The sequence below is a fragment of the Ambystoma mexicanum genome, chromosome 11 (genome assembly GCF_040938575.1).
Source record: "Ambystoma mexicanum isolate Mex_15411 chromosome 11, UKY_AmexF1_1, whole genome shotgun sequence".
Lineage (NCBI taxonomy): Eukaryota > Metazoa > Chordata > Amphibia > Caudata > Ambystomatidae > Ambystoma > Ambystoma mexicanum.
Genome location: NC_090934.1, coordinates 259,972,849 through 259,994,856, shown reverse-complemented (window position 1 = coordinate 259,994,856; position 22,008 = coordinate 259,972,849). Strand labels below are relative to the sequence as shown.

At 47.1% G+C, this 22,008-nt stretch overlaps 1 protein-coding gene across 6 annotated transcripts in view; it reads left to right on the top strand.

Annotated features, from left to right (window-relative positions):
- Positions 1-6,332: 6,332 nt before the first annotated feature.
- The window catches only part of TRNAU1AP (tRNA selenocysteine 1 associated protein 1), a 403,393-nt gene continuing 387,717 nt past the window's right edge, over positions 6,333-22,008 (top strand). The window contains exon 1 of one of the 6 annotated variants that reach the window (XM_069622985.1): positions 6,333-6,490. In XM_069622985.1, the coding sequence (XP_069479086.1) occupies positions 6,467-6,490 (24 nt within the window). In that variant the 5' untranslated portion in view covers positions 6,333-6,466. The remainder of the gene's footprint in view (positions 6,491-22,008) is intronic. The other 5 variants (XM_069622982.1, XM_069622980.1, XM_069622983.1 and 2 more) reach the window with 5 other exon arrangements.

Genomic DNA, 22,008 nt, shown 5'->3' with positions numbered 1-22,008 from the left:
CTTCAAATCTCAGCGTGTTCTCCTGTACCAAATTGCATTGTGTTCTCCTGTACCATTCTGCATTTTAAACTTAGGCCTTTCTCCCACCATACAGGACCCTCATTCTAAGTATCTTCCCCTTGCCAAATTGCATTGTGAAACATAGGCCTCTCTCCCACTATACAGGACTCTCAAATCTCAGTGTGTTCTCCTGTACCAAACTGCACTGTGAAACTTAGGCCTCTCTACAACTATACTGGATACTCAAACTCAGTGTGTTCTCCTGTACCGAACTGCATTGTGTTCTCCTGTACCATTCTGCATTTGAAATTTAGGCCTCTCTCCCACTATACAGGACCCTCATTCTACGTGTGTGCTCCACTGTACCAAACTGCATAGTGAAACGTTGGCCTCTCTCTTTGTAGGATAGCTCAGTGGCAACGTGCTCGCCTTGGAAGCAAAACGACACGGAGCAACACAGGTTCGATCCCCGGGTCCGCACTTAGAAACCTCTGGGTATTAAGCGCGTTACAAATAGCCCATCATATCATATCTCTCCCACTCTACAAGACCCTCATTCTAGGTGTGTTCTCCTGTACAAAACAGCACTGTGAAGCTTCGTCCTCTCCACCCCAATACAGGATTCTCAAGTCCAGGGGCCTCATTATGACCCAGGCGCTAAGTGTTTAACGACACCGTAAAAGGCTGCGGCACCGTTAAACACTTAGCGCCTAATTACGAGGTCCCTTTGCGGGACCCGACTTTAACGGCTGGTTTTACCAGCCGTTAAAGTAGGGACCCGCAAAGGGACCTTGGTGCTAATTACGGTACCGTAATTAGCGCCTTCCCCATTCCTATTGAGCCCTATGGGGCAAAAATGGGAATGGGGAAGGGCCATGGCGGCATGGGGAATTACCGCCCCAGCAACCTCGGAATGGGGTGGTAATTCCCCATTCCACCATGGCGGACTCTGGCATAGACCATGGTGCTAATAGCACCATGGTTTAGCGCCGGAGTCCTAATGAGGCCCCAGGTATATTATCCTGTACCAAGGTGCTCTGTGAAACATAGGCCTCTCTCTCACTGCACAGTATCCTCACTCCGGGTGCGCTCTCCTCTACCAAACTGCTTTGTGAAGCCTGGGCCTCTCTCCCACTGTGCAGGACTCTCAGGCCTGGGTGTCCTCCCCTGTACAAAGCTGCATTGTAGAACCTAGGCCTCTCACACTACACAGAACTCACATCTGGGTGTGTTCTCCTGTACCAAACTATACCTAGGTGTGCTCCCCTGTGCCTGAACTGCACGGTGAGACCTGGGCCTCTCCCCCACTGTACACGTAATTCAATTCCAGGTATTCCCATTTCTAGATTTATACTATTAAACCTGCTACACTGTGAGGCCTGAGCCTCTCACTCTGTCTAGGTGTCCCAGTCTAGGTGTTCAATTGCTGCCTGCCATTCTGTGAGGCCTAGTCCTTCCTCCTGATGTCTAGGTGTCTTAAAATTAGGCAATGATTACCACCCACCTCTCTCAAACCAAACCTCCCCTGTCACCTTGGTGTCCCAAACCTGATACCTGATCAATGTCTGCCTTCTGCTAGGCCTAAACCCTCCACCGATATCTAGGTGTCCCAACCTTGATCACTGCCTGCCATTTGCGGAACCTGGGCCTACTCGCTGTTGTCCACGGGTCAGGAATCGAGCTGTTTAATCATCGCTTGGCTGCCACTGAAACCTACATCCCTGCGGACAGCTGATATCCTACACCCAAGAATACTATCTCATTGTAAACCACATTTAAAACCTAGGCTCTCCACCTCCTGTCTTCTCATTCTTCTGGATACCATCAGTACCTCCCACAATTGAATCCTAGGAACCCGACACCTTAGAACACCCAACTACTCAGCGCCATGAAAAGGAAAAAACAAAAACTCAAACTAGAATGGAGGATCAATAAAGACTGCGTAAAAAAAAAATTCAAACTCCAACAACATACCTATTCATACAAAAAGGAAATACAAAAAGCGAAAAGGAAATACTACGACAACAGAATCCCCAAAGCACCAAACACCCAAAAATAACTCTTCAAAATCATAAACCAAATAAAAAACCCACCCAGCTGCAACAACGCTCCAATACTATCGAAGAAACTATGCAGTGACCTTGCAGAACATTTCAAAAACAAATTCATGACCATCCAACAGACCATACAAAATAGACCATGCGACCACAATACTGAAGACACCTAAAGCTACGAGGCACACCGGATCAAACTCCGAAACTTCTCACATATATCAGTGGAGACATTCATCTAACTGATAAATCAAAGCACCAAATTAGGTTCCCCCGCGGATCCCTGGCCCCCTGACATTTACAAATCAATCCTCTCACAAGAAGCACCAATGGAATATTACAGGAACGTCCTCAACCAATCGATCTCATCAGGGAGAGTGCCACAATCCTTCAAATCAGCATACATCAAACCACTCCTCAAGGATACAGCAGGAAACGTAGAGAACCTCTCCAATTACAGACCCATCTCCAACATTCCGTACACAGCTAAACTCCTGGAAACCCACATATATAGAACAACCCAAGAATTCATAGAAGAACACTGCCTATTAAACCAGGCACAAGCAGGCTTCAGGCCGATGCGAGGAACAGAAACAGCACTTCTCTCAATCTGGGATGATCTAAAGGCAAACGCAGACTCAAACAACAGCACTGCTTTGATACTTCTAGACCTTTCTGCGGCATTCGAGACGTTAACCACGATATTCTCATCATGAGACTGGAAGAATTTGGAATCACCGACAACGCCTTACTATGGATCAAATCTTTCCTAACAAACAGAACAGAAACGATATGGATGAAACCTTTCAAATCAAGCACAAGAGAATCGTCATGTGGAGTCCCACAAGGATCATCCTTCTCCCCACTACTATTCAACATCTACCTGTCTCAACTAATTAAAATCATCGAAAGACATGCCTCACCAGTTACAACTATGCTGATGACACACAAATACTCTATAAAATACAAGACTCATAAGAAGAAAACTCAACAATAGAGAACTGCCCTTGTGAAATATACAACTGGATGAACTCAAACTTCCTCAAACAAAACAGGAATAATGATCATCACAAAAAACAGGGAAGACAACCACTACATCCCCTGGCCAACAGAACGTAGTGAAACCCCAGCCCCATCGTCGATTGTAAAAAAAAACTGGGAGTCCTGATGGACAACAAACTCACTCTAGAGCCACAAGTAAATGCTCTAATCAAGAAATGCTCCTTTCTCCTGAGAGTGGTAAAAAGGATCCTACCATTCTTGTTATTCACCAACAAAACAATTACTGTCATCGCCCTTGTCAGATCAGACTACGCCAAAAGCTTATATCTAGGCATGCCTGAACGATGCATACAAAAGGCGGCAGCCAGACTGCTCCTTAAACTACCTCGAAGAGAACACATCACCCCAGCGCTGAAAACGCTACACTGGCTACCCATCAAACAGCAAATCAAGTTCAAATCAATGTGCATAATGCACAGAGCAATCCACGACCAAGGTGCAGAGTTCCTTAGAAGAAAGATAAATGTACATAGCACAACAAGGCCACTCAGATTCAGTAGTGATATCAATTTGGAACCCAAACCATACATCAAAAGAAAACTCTGAGCATCCTCTTTCTCTCACCTCGCACCAAAAACCTGGAACGAACTAACAAAGAACATACGTAACACAAGAGATCACCTACAATTCAGGAAACTCCTCAAATCCTGGCTTTTCATCCCATAACTAGAAAGAATGTCTATAAGGGCATACACAGTGAAAACTATGCTGAGAGAGGAAAGCTATCCCCTATTCCCTAAGCCTTCGACCCTCAATAGAAGTAAGGGATATAGCTATCTACAACATATCCACTTACCAATTGAAAGATAGACAACCTAGAATCATACCAAAGAACGTTGCTCAGAAATACCTTGAGTCGATTGATACGAGGGAGCCACTCGAAGAAACCTCTATTCAGCCTTTGCTGGGATGGATCCCTTATGAGATACCCAGAACCAGGCCTCCTCAACTCGAGGATACTCTTTTTGGTAATACGCCTCTCCTCTGTTGGAAGATACAGATAGAGAGGATGATTACCCTAAAGAGCGGGAAACCCCCACACCGCCACAACAATGTTGCAAATGAAAGTACAATTGATGAACATACAAGACGGAAATGATTTCAGATGCGAAAAAATCAAAGGAAGCCAGATGTTCGTGGTAACTGGTGTCGTTGGCATAGGAAGGCTGAACCTAAGAAACACAGTAGCAATCAACCGACTATTTCTAGGGATACCCACTATTAACAGCTCAGTTCATCCATAAGGAATTACTCTGAAATGTATAACGAGCTGTTCAGTAATCCAAAATAACAAAACACTGAAAAGAGAAAATAACAAACGGGTAGGTTAGTAAAGGGTATCTCCCCGGGAAGAACGAGGGTCGGTACTAGGGTCGTGGTGGTGTATAGATAGCAAAGCGTTCATGAGATGCAGATATGTAGGATCCAATAGAGTCCCAAGTGGTTAACAGTGTTTAATGGATGTGGAGGCTTCTCATACAATGCAAGTCCAATATATGGCAACAGGGTTCAGGAATCAGAAAGGTGTGGTTTGTTCAACAGGAGGTTGAACACTGGCTCACCTGTGAGAATGTCCTTGAGTATGCACAGCGCCGTGAGGTTGTTCTTCAGCACGTGCAAGCGGGATTGCGAAGACCAGGGAGCGGTCAATTGAGAGCAGGAGCTGGCTAGGATTCCCAAGCAAACAGCAAGCGAGGACCGCGGTAGGAATGTGTGAACAGAACACACGGATTTCGTGGGTGTTCTGGAACCGAACGGGTCAGAGCATCATATCCAAACGTTAAGCAGAGAAGTACGTGGGCGTTCCGGTTTGTGAACGTTCAGGGGGATCAGACAAGGGATTTAGATAAAGGCAAGTCGAAAAGGCAGTTTGGGTCTCAAGATACAGGATAAGCCGAATCAAAGGGTACGTAATGCTACAATCAGAGTTAGTGGGGGCACGTCAAGGTCAGCTGATTCCTGACGTGCCGTCCAAGACGCCTTCGTCCCATGAGCCGTGAAGCTGGTAAATGTCTCCTAGGCAATCACCTCCAGCGTTGCCAAACAAGGGAAGCCAGGCGTCTGGAAACAAAGGAACAAGCAATTATGGACCGTGCCGTGTGGGCAAGGGACCCAGATGGAACACAGGCAGCAATGGACCACCGACAGTAAATAGACACGAAGGAGTGGGTGAATGATAATACAGCACCACTATCAGAGTGGAGGATAATGCTAGCCCAACCGGGTGTACTAAACTCAAATAACTTAGCTGGGAACCAGCCACGCCATCACCCTAGAAACGAGTCAGGAAAAGAAAGAGAAAGAATATACCTACCCGGTATGGCATAGCTCTCAACCATTTCTGTTGCAAAGGCGGGTGAAATCACCCAATTTTGTTTTAGGCGGGTGAGACGCCCATTGCAATGAATGGGCGTGCAGGAGGCTTGGCGGGTGAGTCAGCCTTTTACAAGGCGGGTGACACCCGCCAAAAGCGTGTGAGTTGAGAGCTATGCGGTATGGCAACCGGATACATAAAAACAAGAATTACAAGGATTAAGAGACATATAACCCACTAACCAAAAGCTCACATTTCTGCATACTTAACTCACACAAAAACTCACACAACCTCTTCTCTCACAGCAAACCGCACACACTTTACCACATCGCAACAACAATCAACACATAACTGAACTGAAGCTGCCAACAAGATATCACCTTCTCACTGTCCTACACCATGTTCACTCTACTAACCCACCCCCACCTCCACCCCCACCTCCTTGTTTGCAGATCTGCCTGAGGGCCTGGAGACCCATTCCGTTGGTGATGGTGCGCTATATAAATACCTTTAACATTAACATTATTTCCAGGGCCTCTTTTGGTTCCCAGTCCATCCTTGCCAATGCCTGTTTAAAAGCCCAATATGTTTGCTTTGCCAATGCTTGTTAAGTGGTGTTTTATTTCCATACATAATGCTATCTCACCAGCACACACTAAACACCAAATAACTCCTAAACGTATTTTATTTGAAAACTGTCATCGGATCTGAAATTTAGCGCATATACTCTTTTAAAATACATTTTATTTGTGAGGATGATACGTAGTTTATGCGAGAGAGTTAATTTCAAGATGGCTTCCTGTTAGACAACGTCACGTAACGTGCTGGTTCACTCTTTGAATAAGTCAAGTTTCCCGGTGGCCATATTGCAATGGGATCTTACTACTCGCTGTACACTAACCTCTGTTTTTGCATACTGCCGGCAAAGTCCATCTTCTATGTTCATGTCTGGGCCTGTGAGACAGAAGATTCCGTCACCGGCGAGGGCAGAGGAAAGTCCGCATCAGAAGGAGTTTAGCTGCTGTCAGGGCATGGGAAGATGGCAAGCTTGTGGATGGGGGATGTGAGTATATAGTTTGTGTCTATTAATGGCATCCTGCCAACACGCGCACCTTCCACCCACACGCACCTTACACCTCCGAACCCATGTTACACGCTTTAAACCTTTTTCCACACTGACTTCTACCTGCAGCGCCCACAATAGACTGACTTCTTCCACAGGGACACTCCTACTCTTCAGCCTCGTAACTCGCACTTGTTTTAAGGGTGTATACTCTCAAGAGTGCAACGCGACCCACACTTTTAGGTTGGGGAAGGATCAACTAGTGGTCAATGGTCTACCTAGTAGACTGTTGTGGTGCCTGTGTAGGGGGCACCCTACCCATTCCGTACATGCTAACAGTTTGTATTGGCCGGGAGGGAGACTTGAATTTTTCAACTTGAATTGTGTAGGGGTTAGTAATTTTTTGGAGGGATAAAGTAAACAATCGCTCCTACCTGAATAATGAGTATTGGCATTTATACTATTTTCTCATAAGTAATTGCAGCGTGGGAGGTAGTGTCAAATTTGGAAATTGGATATTTTTATATTTTAGAGGAATTGGCAATTTGTGTACCAACGACTTCACTTGGAACCGCAAAGATCCATTAGGAGGTGTGGCAGTAACTCTCATCCACATAAACATGAGCACGTATGTGTCTATCTTAGCGGAACTGCTGGGAAAATAAAGAGTTTAAGCTGGAGAAGTATGATCAGGCATCGAAGCAAACAACATTAAGCTCCTGTGTTTTCTGTGCTGCCACCAGTTCCTGGTGGCAGCACAAATCAATACTGATTTTCCCTACTAACGTTATAGAAAGTCCCGATTCTGTTAAAGACACAGAGGTGAAGGATTATTCTTTCTTTATTTGTCACCATTACAACTATATTAAAAAATTCAGACAAAAAACTACATTTCCCAAGAAAGTCTTTTTTATATGACAACTTAGAACATGTGACATTTCGAACCAATCCTGCCATGTGACATTTCTAACCAATCCTCTCACCTGTAATCCATTATCTTCTCCTGTCCTTCCTTTCTTTGTCTCAAACCAAGTCATGCGCCCCAACCGGTAGATGCTGAAACATATTGTGACCTCCCTTGCTTCACTCGCTGTCTTCACTTCCGTTCCTGTTAAGTAATCGAACAACAAGCTGAGGCTAGCTACGATAGGGTGGACAGCCGTTACGATAAAGGCATTTTTTTTTTTTACAACAATAACATCCCATATGCATTACATCCAATTATCAATCCATATATAACGATTGTCTGGGCAGGATAATCCTTTGCCTCTGTTTCTTTAATAGAATATTGACTTTCTATAATGTTGGTATCGAAAATCAGTATTCTATGTCAAGACCGGAGGCTCGGATTATGCTTGTTCAAAACTTACTCACCACCAACGTAGACATCTGCTCTATCGGTCTAAAGTAAAATTGTTGGCACATTGACTCCCTTGCCCAGTCCTCTGCCTTTAGGATGTCCTCTAACCTAGCTCCTGTGTTATGCTTTTGACGCCATAGCTCTTCTAATTGAATGGGCCCCATAAGTTCCAATGTCAATGCCCGCCTGTAGCATACTTAACCCATTTGGCCTGTGTTGCTAGAAAAAAGGTTTTCTTAGTGAGATAAACAATTGAGGTATCCCTGCTGCTCTAAAGGTACCTCTGTCAGCTTTTCATAAGCCTTCAAACACCGGATCGGACATAATTTGGGTTGGTCTGGGAAAGCTGAGTGGGTAACTCTTCTGATACCTGTCTTAGTTCTCTTGTTAATGTAAAATGTGACCCCTCCGCCCCCGAAGGATCTCCTGTCTGTTTAGAGTGCTTTCATATCAGACACTCTTTTTGGAAGATATGAGTCAAAGCAGTGTAGTGAGCTTTGCCGATATTGCTTTCCTTGTCAGGTGTTAGTTGTCCGGACAGTTATTAAACAAATTCAGGACCTTATTCACGTCCCATGTGTGTAAATGGCCGGCAGATATGGCTGATCTACATGTGTTCACTGTTCTTTATGCTTTGCCTTGTGCTGCCGAGGCTGCTAGAAAATTAACAGAGTAACATCTGCTCCGTGGGATGTATGGGTCGTTCCACACACCAGCTATTCCACCGTGCCCAGGCCAATTTGTAAGCCTTTCGGGTGCCCAAGCTTCCTAAATGAATTTCTTAGCGTCTTCCGAAAGTCCTGCCTTCTGCCAGGCTCCCTGGAAATCGCCCACGCTATTAGTCTCGGGTTGCCTTCCTGGTTCAGCAGATGACTCTTCCCCCACTTGATTCTGAATCAATTCCCTGAATTGGGGAAATAACAGTGGTTTGTCGATTGGCAATTCGAGACGGTCCGGTAACCATTCCACCAGTCTGTCTTACTTAGATTATTGTTGCCTCCTGACCTGAGCTACCGTTCTCTGAATTATTGTGAATGGGCGAATGGCGTATTCTCTGTCCGGAGCCCACTTCTGTAGAAATGCGTCCATTGCTTCCACTGCTGGATCCTGCCTCCAGCTGAAGAAATGATTCAGCTTGGCATTCAGGCTTTATGCAAAAAGATCTGTCTTGCATGGCCCTCTCATTTCCATTAGTGACAGAAATACTGTTCTGTCTAGCTGCCAGTCGCTGGCATCTCACAAGTTTCTCGAATTCCAGTCTGCCCCCTTCTTTTGCAGACCTCTGAGATATTCTTCTGTGATGCTGATCTTGTTCTTTATGCACATGTGACAGAAATCCTTTGCTATCTCTGCTAGCATCCTGGACTTCATCCCGCCCAGCCTGTTTATGTAGCATATGGCAGAGACGTCGATTTTTCAGTAATACGCAATATTTCACCTTTTCCTGGGTCTGACACCTGACTACGAAGGACCCTGCCATCAGCTCTAGACAATTGCTGTGGCGCTCTTAGCTCCTTTCTGACCATCTGCCTAATGTCATCTCTCCACAACAGGCCCCCCAACCCCATTGGTTGGCATCTGATTCTATGAAGAGTGCTGGGGATGAACCAAATATCGCTCTCCGATTCCAGGCCTCTGTGTGCCTGAACCACCACCATAGTTCTGTCCTCGCCTCCGAGGAGATCAGTACTTTCTGTTTGAATGATAACCCCTTTCGCAGGTGTTGGATCTTCAGGCGCTGCGCTGCTTTGTAGTGTAATGGCCCCAGGAAGATTGCCTGAATGGATGATGCTAGTCTCCTTACCAATCTGGCTAGCTCTTTGAGCAATATGCTTTCCCTCGCTATTATTCAGCTGATCTTTCTTGATCAGATTCACTTTGGCTATTGGTAGGCTGAGCGTAGCCTCTCTCTTATCTATCATGAAACTCAGGAACTCTATTTTTTGGACTGCTCCAAAGTGGATTTCCCCAATTTATAGAAATCCCAAGTTCTGCAATAGCTGGATTGTGACCTCTGTTTGCTGTTCCAGCCTTATTCTCTACTGTCCCATCAGACAAAAATTCATCAGTCTGATGCCATGTTCTCTCGTGTGACTGACCACTGTCCTCATCGGTTTTGTAAAGGCCCAAGGCGCTGACGCTAGACCAAATGGGAGACATGTGAATTCCCACTTCTGACCCCGCCAGAATTGAAGGAACCTCTGATGTTCCTTCGCTATTGGGATCGTTAAGAAGGCATCTTTGAGGTATATCCAGAACAGCCAATCCCGTGCTTGTAACACATCTCTAGAGATGGATACCTTCTATCTTGAAATGTCTGTATATGATGAATGCGTTCAAACTTCTCAAGTTTATCACTGGCCCCTGTTTCTTTTTGCCCTTTACCACAAACATATTGCTTACAAATCCGATCGAGGAATCGGACACTAGTGCGATGGCACCCTTCCTCTCTAGGTCTATTATCTCCTTGTCGAACAACCTTTCGTCCTCTTTGCTGAACTTTATAGGCTCTCTAGGTCTATTATCTCCTTGTCGAACAACCTTTCGTCCTCTTTGCTGAACCTTATAGGCCTCAGGTGTTCTATTTGTACTGGTTCTTGCCAGAATTCTAGTTTGAAGCCCTGTACCGTTTGTTTGACCCATGCATCTCCTGATAACTCTCGCCACCTTTCTAAGAACAGTGTAGTCTGACCCCCAACCCATCACTGGGGTCCCTGTATCTGGTGGTTGAACCTGTAATTCTCTGATCAGTCCCACCTGTTTGCCTGTTGGCCTCTGTTACTGCCTCTCCAGTCTTTGCCTCTACCCCTTCCTCTCAACTGAAACAAGAGGTTGGGTTTGTGCTCTTCCTGACTTCTCCAGTCATTCCTGCTATTGTAGTTGGACCTGTATGAGGAATAGTGGCCGGCCGAGCGGCCCCTTTCTCTGCCAATCCTTGTGAAAACCTTATGTCCAAAGACTTTTTTTTTTTTATTGATGCCTGTTCTTTGTCTTTCGCAGTGTTAGTATTTGCGAACTTCAACATCTCCTTAATGAATGCATCCCTAACTAAAGATTTTGCTTTTACTGCTGGACTTTGATTGTGCTGTGGCCAGTTTTCTCATTTTGGGGTCTATTTTAACTAAGATAGACCTCTGCCTTTCTGTTGTCAGGGCATTGTTAGCATTGGCAAGTAGACCTATTGCCCTCTGCGCCCATCCAGCTAGGATCTGTGTCTACCTTCTGTTCTGGCTGTCTCACCTCCTCCGTCATCTGCCAAATTTTTGTTATCAGGCCTAGGGCATCAAGGAGTTTATTCTGGCATGATCACCAGGATTGGTCAATGCCCTTCTTGTTGTCCCTGCCGTAACATCTTCGTCTATTTCTGGCATTTCCGCCATACCTTCTGGTACTTGAGGCCTAGGCCATATCGCCCAGAGCTTGCTCCTGGCCTCTTTTGACAGAGGATTACGAATCCTCCTCTTTATATAATTGGCAATCTTAACGGGGGGCTCCCACTCCGCCGACCTGGATGGATGAGAGAATCTGGGTCGAATACCTTGCCCATCTCTTCCTCCTCCCTTTTGTCTTTTCCTTTTCTTTGCAGCCTTACTAATAGGAGGGCTTTGAGATGATGCATCTCGCTCCTCTGAGCTTTCTTCGGACGTCTCGTCCAAGTCCTCTGAATTGGACTCCTCATATGTGTATCCCTTGCCTTTTCTCACCACCGCTCCTTCTTCTTGGTGTCCCCGGGGGGAGGGTTGGCTGCTGCGGGTCTTTCTGCCTTTCTTTCTCCCCCCCACCTCCAGGGCCTCCATCCCTTGGGAGAAAGTAATTGGGTCTTCCACCATGCTCAATCCCTGGAACGTTGCTCTCAATCCTGCGCCCAGTACTCTTTGTACTGCCTGCCCCTTGTTGGATGCTGTCCACTGTCTGCTAGTATGGGGTTCCTCATATTCTTCACTGGAGGTGTGCATTTTGTAACACTGGTGGGTCTCTGCAGGGTTCTTGGGCCTCCAGCTCCCTGATCTGCAACTACGCTTCCTGGTAAGCTGCTTTTGACACCCACCACCACTGACATTACCGAAAACGACATTTCATACGACACGTTACTTGGAACACCGCAACGCCACACCCTACAACTCACTGTAGCAAGTGCTTCACGGCCTCCATACCTCTGTGCACCTTGCACTGAGAGACAGCTCGCTTTGATTCGACTACACCATGTCTCGCACTGTTGCCGGCCGCCCTACAAGCTAAGTGTCTTAATTGTGTGCATATGATTAGTACGCTTCGACCGCGCAGATCCAATCCTCCCGATTTGCCTCGGACATATCAATTTGCGCACTATCGCACTATATTACGCCAACTCCCCAGTAACTGCCTCTTCGTGCTACTTCCCTTTTGCTAGAACAGCCTATTTTTTAAAAGCATTTTCGTGTATTGCCACATGCATAGCCAGAAATAGCCTATTTACCTTCTGTGACTGCTGGCTGCCCTCGGCCAGAATCAGCATAATTCCATTTGCCTTCTGTGTTGTTGCCCTTTGCCAGAACAGCCTACATTCTATCTGCCTTTTCTATAGTGCCCTATGCATAAATAGCCAGTCACTAACAGCATTGCTACAACTGTATGCTCGCATGTCACACCTATCAGCACCGACACCCCAGCTCACCTCACCCACCTTGCCATCCCTCTCATCACTTACACCCTCTGGTCCATCTGCAGCATGCCACTCATGCCCTCCGATCTTACACTATCAATAGACATCAATCTTGCCATCCCATGCCCCTCACAGAACACCCTACACAGCCCTCACACCATTAAACTCTGACCATCTCCTCCTCAACCACAGGCTGTGCAGACTCGGATCCTGCACCAAGCGACACGCCACTCACCGCAGCACTCTGCCCACTACAAACCTCAGAAATACCAGACTTGGCTCTCGCATCACTACTGCATGCATACATCCAAAACCCGCTCCATTCCCAACTCCATCCCATCACATCCACACATTCACCCCACAACCACAGCCCCTAGCCCTAACTTCAGTACTCAAGCCAAACCTCCATCTACACCACCCCATACAGATCTGAATTGCGCGCTCATCAACGCACGATCCCTTCCAGCACACACATTGGAGATCAGCTACCTCGTCACTGCCCTTAAACTCGACTTACTAGTCATCTCTGAAACCTGGCTACATGAAGCATCAGGCCCCTCACTCTCCCTTGCCTTTCCCCAAGGATACACGATCCTGAGACAAGACTGCAAAACCTCCAAAGGTGGAAGGGTGTCCCTTACATTTAAAGATACTTTCTCCATTAGACTTTGCCCCCAACAGTGGGAAAACAACACCAACCTCCTCAGTGCTAAACTCTCCATCTCACCCAACTGCACCATAAACATCTTAATCACCTACAGACCCCCAGGCCCTCCTCATGACTTCCAAAAGCACCTCCTCCAAACTGTAGGTAATAACTTCAAAATCCCTACCAAAACGATCCTACTCAGTGACCTTAACTTAGGCCTGCATGACACTAAGGACAAAGCAGCCGCCTCCCTAGCTAAAGAACTCACCCACATATAGTTCGAACATAAAATCACTGCTTCCACTCACTGCAAAGGCCAATCCAATGACTGGATTGCAGACCACAACTGCGCATTGTCCATTACCAACATCTCTGTCTTCCCATGGACAGACCACCACCTCATCCAATTTGTAATTCCCACCACACCTAAATGCAAGACTCTCTCATATGCCCCACCTACCAAAGTCAGAAGCTCAAAAAAACAAACCAAAACCAAACCAAACATACTTCCGTTTCTTGATACCCCTGATCTCAAACACCCTTTTAACAACGACCTCATCTCCCTGGCCAACACATATGTCAGCATACTCACCCAAGCTATTGAATCCATAAAACCCTTAGAAGACAAAAAAGAAAAATAAATCAAAGAACTCAAACACGTGGTTCACTGAAGAACTTTCTGCCCTAGGCACCAAAAAGCATCAAGCACTAGCCAAATGGCAATCACCGCCCAATCAATCCACCCTAAAAGAATTCAAAGAGATCTCATCCACGTATAAAAAAGCTATATTCCTGGCTAAATCAAAATCATTCAACCAAAGAATCTCTAAAGCTAACTCCAAATCGAGGGGAAATCTTCACTATCTTTAAAGATCTCACCTCCCCTGCTACCACCTAGACAAACTCACCAAAGACATAGCCTGGTGCTCCGGCATTCAGGACACCCTCATCAACAAAGTTAAAATGCTCCAGGAAAAAATAACACAGCGTAAAGCCCTTCACAATCAGGACACTCCTCATCCACCCCCCCTACCCAACTCTCTCAAATAGTCCTCTTCGTCTTCAGAGATGTCACCGAGCCAGAAGTGACTAACATTCTCAAACAAATCAAACCCTCTACATGTAGAATCACTCACTCCCATCATCACTGCATTAATTAATGCACCCTTCTCCCCTGGAATCGTACCACAAAACCTAAAAGATTCCCACTCATAAAAAAAACCCACCTTAGACCTTTCATGCCCCAGCAACCCTTGCCCAATCGCTACCGTTCAATTCCTCCTCAAAACCTTGGATAAAGCCGCCCACATCCAAATCCAACAATACCTGGAAGCCAATGCCATCCTAGGCCGAAGGCAATCGGGCTTCCGCAAAGGCCTAGGCACTGAAACTGCCCTCCTAGATCTTAAGAATCAAATCACCAAAATAATGGACACGGGCAAACCTGCCCTCCTGCTCCTCCTTGATCTTTCTGCTGCATTTGATTTTGTTGACCATGACATTGTCACATCGCACCTGTCCAACGCTGCCCACTTCTCTGCCAAAGTCACCTCGTGGATTACTTCCTTCTTAGAAGGAAGTGCCATGAAGGTCTACTCTGACCAAGCCCACGCAGCCCCCACCACCATTAACTGTGGAGTCCCACAGGGCTCATGTACTGCACCCACCCTCTACAACCTGTTCACCAAACCTCTCTTTGACCTGCTAGACGCACTCGGCATAGCATACACAAATTATGCCGACGAAACTCAAGTCCTCCTCCCCCTCACGGGTAACTATAACCACAACTTAGAAGCACTCCTCCAGATATATGCCAACATCCAAACCTGGATGGCAATCAACGGTCTCTGCCTAAACGGGGATAAAACGGAGATAATCATCCTAGGCCCCAAGGAAATCGTCTCCAAACTCAGCACTGAATACAACCATTTTGTCATCGACCACACAAAAATACCAGTCTCTTCATCTATAATGACCCTTGGTGTCTACCTAGACTCCACACTCTCAATGACTAGACAGGTCAGCATCATAACTTCTGCCTCTGCCAACACAACTAAACTTATAACTGCTATAAAACCTTTTCTCACCACCCTATCCATAGCCAGAGCCACAATAGGAGCCAGACTCGATTACTGCAATGCCCTTCTGTCAGGCAAATCCATCAAAAACATTAATAGACTAAAAATAACACAAAACAACGCGCTCCGCGCAGCCCTTCACATTCCCAGAAATGACCACATATCTCAGGCTAGACGCAGAGCCCATTGGCTCCCAGTAAAGGAAAGGACAAATTTCAAAATCCTCACCCTTACACATAAATGCATCAATCTCTCTGCACCCTCATACCTATCAGAAACGATATCCAAACACATCTCTGCCCGCCCAAAAAGAAGCCATCTTGCCAACCAACCCTCCATAAAAAGAGCCAACTCCAGCGGCATTGGCTTCCCCCACATAGCATCGAAACTTTGGAACACCCTCCCCAACGCACTAAGAGCGGAACCCTCCTTACTAGCCTTCCGCAAATCTCTCAAAACCACACTATTCTCATAACCCTTTCGTCTCCACAGCGCCCTGCTCACCCACTAGCCACCACCTCCCATGCTTGCTGGCTATTAGCCGTACTGCAAATGTTTGCCTGCCTTGCTCTGTTAATCCAAGATGTACTGTAAATGCAATCACCAATGTAACTAATAACCCTTCTGTGTAACCAGAAATACATATATGTGACAGCACCACAATGCCCATGGGCTGCTGTGCACTTTAAACAAATACGAATAAAGGACCTGTCCAAATGCAGCTTATGTGGGTCTGGGTTTCCTTACTTTATTGCCGTTTTACTTGGGTCTGTGCCCATCTTTGGTGCTTAGCGCTTGCCAATGTAATAGCTGCTGCCTTCCCTGCTTTTACTGTATGTGAAAAGAATCCTCTCCACTATTTGTGTCGTTAATATTCGCAACCTCCAGGTTGCGCTGTTGGTTGATGTGCTGCTGGATTCGCCCGACGGTGTTATTGCCAGCTCCTCACCGTGTCTCGTTAATGCGCCTGTGTCCGGTATAGATTGTAATATAATTGCTGTAAAGCAAGTGCTCTGCCCCTCACGCCCCTCCTAATAGTCATGGAACAATGATCGAGCGCCAGAATCCTAATTAGTCCTGTCGCGCTCTGATCACTTTAATTTTACAAAGGTAGCGGGCGCCCCTCTCTCGCAAGAACAGACATGATAACCTGTTCAGTGGTTATTAACCACTTGAGAGTTCGCAGCCACTGCTTTTACTCACTGTGCCTTTCACAGATGGGAAATATCCATTTGCATATCAGTCTTTGTCCTGCCCAGGGGCAGTCCAGCACCGAAATACAATGGCAACTCCAATCTGAACGAGAGTACCACCAGCAACCCCATACACGTGTTTCACCCTTGTTGGGGATCATCAGTGAGGTGAAGCTGATGCCTCTCTAAGCACAGTGAGAGGGAGACCACGTCTGGTTGCCCCCAGGAGACCTAGGGTTACCAATCCCAGGTTCCTTAAAATAGTTTTACAAAGGTAGCGGGCGCCCCTCTCTCGCAAGAACAGACATGATAACCTGTTCAGTGGTTATTAACCACTTGAGAGTTCGCAGCCACTGCTTTTACTCACTGTGCCTTTCACAGATGGGAAATATCCATTTGCATATCAGTCTTTGTCCTGCCCAGGGGCAGTCCAGCACCGAAATACAATGGCAACTCCAATCTGAACGAGAGTACCACCAGCAACCCCATACACGTGTTTCACCCTTGTTGGGGATCATCAGTGAGGTGAAGCTGATGCCTCTCTAAGCACAGTGAGAGGGAGACCACGTCTGGTTGCCCCCAGGAGACCTAGGGTTACCAATCCCAGGTTCCTTAAAATAGTTTTACAAAGGTAGCGGGCGCCCCTCTCTCGCAAGAACAGACATGATAACCTGTTCAGTGGTTATTAACCACTTGAGAGTTCGCAGCCACTGCTTTTACTCACTGTGCCTTTCACAGATGGGAAATATCCATTTGCATATCAGTCTTTGTCCTGCCCAGGGGCAGTCCAGCACCGAAATACAATGGCAACTCCAATCTGAACGAGAGTACCACCAGCAACCCCATACACGTGTTTCACCCTTGTTGGGGATCATCAGTGAGGTGAAGCTGATGCCTCTCTAAGCACAGTGAGAGGGAGACCACGTCTGGTTGCCCCCAGGAGACCTAGGGTTACCAATCCCAGGTTCCTTAAAATAGTTTTACAAAGGTAGCGGGCGCCCCTCTCTCGCAAGAACAGACATGATAACCTGTTCAGTGGTTATTAACCACTTGAGAGTTCGCAGCCACTGCTTTTACTCACTGTGCCTTTCACAGATGGGAAATATCCATTTGCATATCAGTCTTTGTCCTGCCCAGGGGCAGTCCAGCACCGAAATACAATGGCAACTCCAATCTGAACGAGAGTACCACCAGCAACCCCATACACGTGTTTCACCCTTGTTGGGGATCATCAGTGAGGTGAAGCTGATGCCTCTCTAAGCACAGTGAGAGGGAGACCACGTCTGGTTGCCCCCAGGAGACCTAGGGTTACCAATCCCAGGTTCCTTAAAATAGTTTTACAAAGGTAGCGGGCGCCCCTCTCTCGCAAGAACAGACATGATAACCTGTTCAGTGGTTATTAACCACTTGAGAGTTCGCAGCCACTGCTTTTACTCACTGTGCCTTTCACAGATGGGAAATATCCATTTGCATATCAGTCTTTGTCCTGCCCAGGGGCAGTCCAGCACCGAAATACAATGGCAACTCCAATCTGAACGAGAGTACCACCAGCAACCCCATACACGTGTTTCACCCTTGTTGGGGATCATCAGTGAGGTGAAGCTGATGCCTCTCTAAGCACAGTGAGAGGGAGACCACGTCTGGTTGCCCCCAGGAGACCTAGGGTTACCAATCCCAGGTTCCTTAAAATAGTTTTACAAAGGTAGCGGGCGCCCCTCTCTCGCAAGAACAGACATGATAACCTGTTCAGTGGTTATTAACCACTTGAGAGTTCGCAGCCACTGCTTTTACTCACTGTGCCTTTCACAGATGGGAAATATCCATTTGCATATCAGTCTTTGTCCTGCCCAGGGGCAGTCCAGCACCGAAATACAATGGCAACTCCAATCTGAACGAGAGTACCACCAGCAACCCCATACACGTGTTTCACCCTTGTTGGGGATCATCAGTGAGGTGAAGCTGATGCCTCTCTAAGCACAGTGAGAGGGAGACCACGTCTGGTTGCCCCCAGGAGACCTAGGGTTACCAATCCCAGGTTCCTTAAAATAGTTTTACAAAGGTAGCGGGCGCCCCTCTCTCGCAAGAACAGACATGATAACCTGTTCAGTGGTTATTAACCACTTGAGAGTTCGCAGCCACTGCTTTTACTCACTGTGCCTTTCACAGATGGGAAATATCCATTTGCATATCAGTCTTTGTCCTGCCCAGGGGCAGTCCAGCACCGAAATACAATGGCAACTCCAATCTGAACGAGAGTACCACCAGCAACCCCATACACGTGTTTCACCCTTGTTGGGGATCATCAGTGAGGTGAAGCTGATGCCTCTCTAAGCACAGTGAGAGGGAGACCACGTCTGGTTGCCCCCAGGAGACCTAGGGTTACCAATCCCAGGTTCCTTAAAATAGTTTTACAAAGGTAGCGGGCGCCCCTCTCTCGCAAGAACAGACATGATAACCTGTTCAGTGGTTATTAACCACTTGAGAGTTCGCAGCCACTGCTTTTACTCACTGTGCCTTTCACAGATGGGAAATATCCATTTGCATATCAGTCTTTGTCCTGCCCAGGGGCAGTCCAGCACCGAAATACAATGGCAACTCCAATCTGAACGAGAGTACCACCAGCAACCCCATACACGTGTTTCACCCTTGTTGGGGATCATCAGTGAGGTGAAGCTGATGCCTCTCTAAGCACAGTGAGAGGGAGACCACGTCTGGTTGCCCCCAGGAGACCTAGGGTTACCAATCCCAGGTTCCTTAAAATAGTTTTACAAAGGTAGCGGGCGCCCCTCTCTCGCAAGAACAGACATGATAACCTGTTCAGTGGTTATTAACCACTTGAGAGTTCGCAGCCACTGCTTTTACTCACTGTGCCTTTCACAGATGGGAAATATCCATTTGCATATCAGTCTTTGTCCTGCCCAGGGGCAGTCCAGCACCGAAATACAATGGCAACTCCAATCTGAACGAGAGTACCACCAGCAACCCCATACACGTGTTTCACCCTTGTTGGGGATCATCAGTGAGGTGAAGCTGATGCCTCTCTAAGCACAGTGAGAGGGAGACCACGTCTGGTTGCCCCCAGGAGACCTAGGGTTACCAATCCCAGGTTCCTTAAAATAGTTTTACAAAGGTAGCGGGCGCCCCTCTCTCGCAAGAACAGACATGATAACCTGTTCAGTGGTTATTAACCACTTGAGAGTTCGCAGCCACTGCTTTTACTCACTGTGCCTTTCACAGATGGGAAATATCCATTTGCATATCAGTCTTTGTCCTGCCCAGGGGCAGTCCAGCACCGAAATACAATGGCAACTCCAATCTGAACGAGAGTACCACCAGCAACCCCATACACGTGTTTCACCCTTGTTGGGGATCATCAGTGAGGTGAAGCTGATGCCTCTCTAAGCACAGTGAGAGGGAGACCACGTCTGGTTGCCCCCAGGAGACCTAGGGTTACCAATCCCAGGTTCCTTAAAATAGTTTTACAAAGGTAGCGGGCGCCCCTCTCTCGCAAGAACAGACATGATAACCTGTTCAGTGGTTATTAACCACTTGAGAGTTCGCAGCCACTGCTTTTACTCACTGTGCCTTTCACAGATGGGAAATATCCATTTGCATATCATAGGTCTCCTGGGGGCAACCAGACGTGGTCTCCCTCTCACTGTGCTTAGAGAGGCATCAGCTTCACCTCACTGATGATCCCCAACAAGGGTGAAACATGTGTATGGGGTTGCTGGTGGTACTCTCGTTCAGATTGGAATTGCCATTGTATTTCGGTGCTGGACTGCCCCTGGGCAGGACAAAGACTGATATGCAAATGGATATTTCCCATCTGTGAAAGGCACAGTGAGTAAAAGCAGTGGCTGCGAACTCTCAAGTGGTTAATAACCACTGAACAGGTTATCATGTCTGTTCTTGCGAGAGAGGGGCGCCCGCTACCTTTGTAAAACTATTTTTTAAGGAACCTGGGATTGGTAACCCTAGGTCTCCTGGGGGCAACCAGACGTGGTCTCCCTCTCACTGTGCTTAGAGAGGCATCAGCTTCACCTCACTGATGATCCCCAACAAGGGTGAAACATGTGTATGGGGTTGCTGGTGGTACTCTCGTTCAGATTGGAATTGCCATTGTATTTCGGTGCTGGACTGCCCCTGGGCAGGACAAAGACTGATATGCAAATGGATATTTCCCATCTGTGAAAGGCACAGTGAGTAAAAGCAGTGGCTGCGAACTCTCAAGTGGTTAATAACCACTGAACAGGTTATCATGTCTGTTCTTGCGAGAGAGGGGCGCCCGCTACCTTTGTAAAACTATTTTTTAAGGAACCTGGGATTGGTAACCCTAGGTCTCCTGGGGGCAACCAGACGTGGTCTCCCTCTCACTGTGCTTAGAGAGGCATCAGCTTCACCTCACTGATGATCCCCAACAAGGGTGAAACATGTGTATGGGGTTGCTGGTGGTACTCTCGTTCAGATTGGAATTGCCATTGTATTTCGGTGCTGGACTGCCCCTGGGCAGGACAAAGACTGATATGCAAATGGATATTTCCCATCTGTGAAAGGCACAGTGAGTAAAAGCAGTGGCTGCGAACTCTCAAGTGGTTAATAACCACTGAACAGGTTATCATGTCTGTTCTTGCGAGAGAGGGGCGCCCGCTACCTTTGTAAAACTATTTTTTAAGGAACCTGGGATTGGTAACCCTAGGTCTCCTGGGGGCAACCAGACGTGGTCTCCCTCTCACTGTGCTTAGAGAGGCATCAGCTTCACCTCACTGATGATCCCCAACAAGGGTGAAACATGTGTATGGGGTTGCTGGTGGTACTCTCGTTCAGATTGGAATTGCCATTGTATTTCGGTGCTGGACTGCCCCTGGGCAGGACAAAGACTGATATGCAAATGGATATTTCCCATCTGTGAAAGGCACAGTGAGTAAAAGCAGTGGCTGCGAACTCTCAAGTGGTTAATAACCACTGAACAGGTTATCATGTCTGTTCTTGCGAGAGAGGGGCGCCCGCTACCTTTGTAAAACTATTTTTTAAGGAACCTGGGATTGGTAACCCTAGGTCTCCTGGGGGCAACCAGACGTGGTCTCCCTCTCACTGTGCTTAGAGAGGCATCAGCTTCACCTCACTGATGATCCCCAACAAGGGTGAAACATGTGTATGGGGTTGCTGGTGGTACTCTCGTTCAGATTGGAATTGCCATTGTATTTCGGTGCTGGACTGCCCCTGGGCAGGACAAAGACTGATATGCAAATGGATATTTCCCATCTGTGAAAGGCACAGTGAGTAAAAGCAGTGGCTGCGAACTCTCAAGTGGTTAATAACCACTGAACAGGTTATCATGTCTGTTCTTGCGAGAGAGGGGCGCCCGCTACCTTTGTAAAACTATTTTTTAAGGAACCTGGGATTGGTAACCCTAGGTCTCCTGGGGGCAACCAGACGTGGTCTCCCTCTCACTGTGCTTAGAGAGGCATCAGCTTCACCTCACTGATGATCCCCAACAAGGGTGAAACATGTGTATGGGGTTGCTGGTGGTACTCTCGTTCAGATTGGAATTGCCATTGTATTTCGGTGCTGGACTGCCCCTGGGCAGGACAAA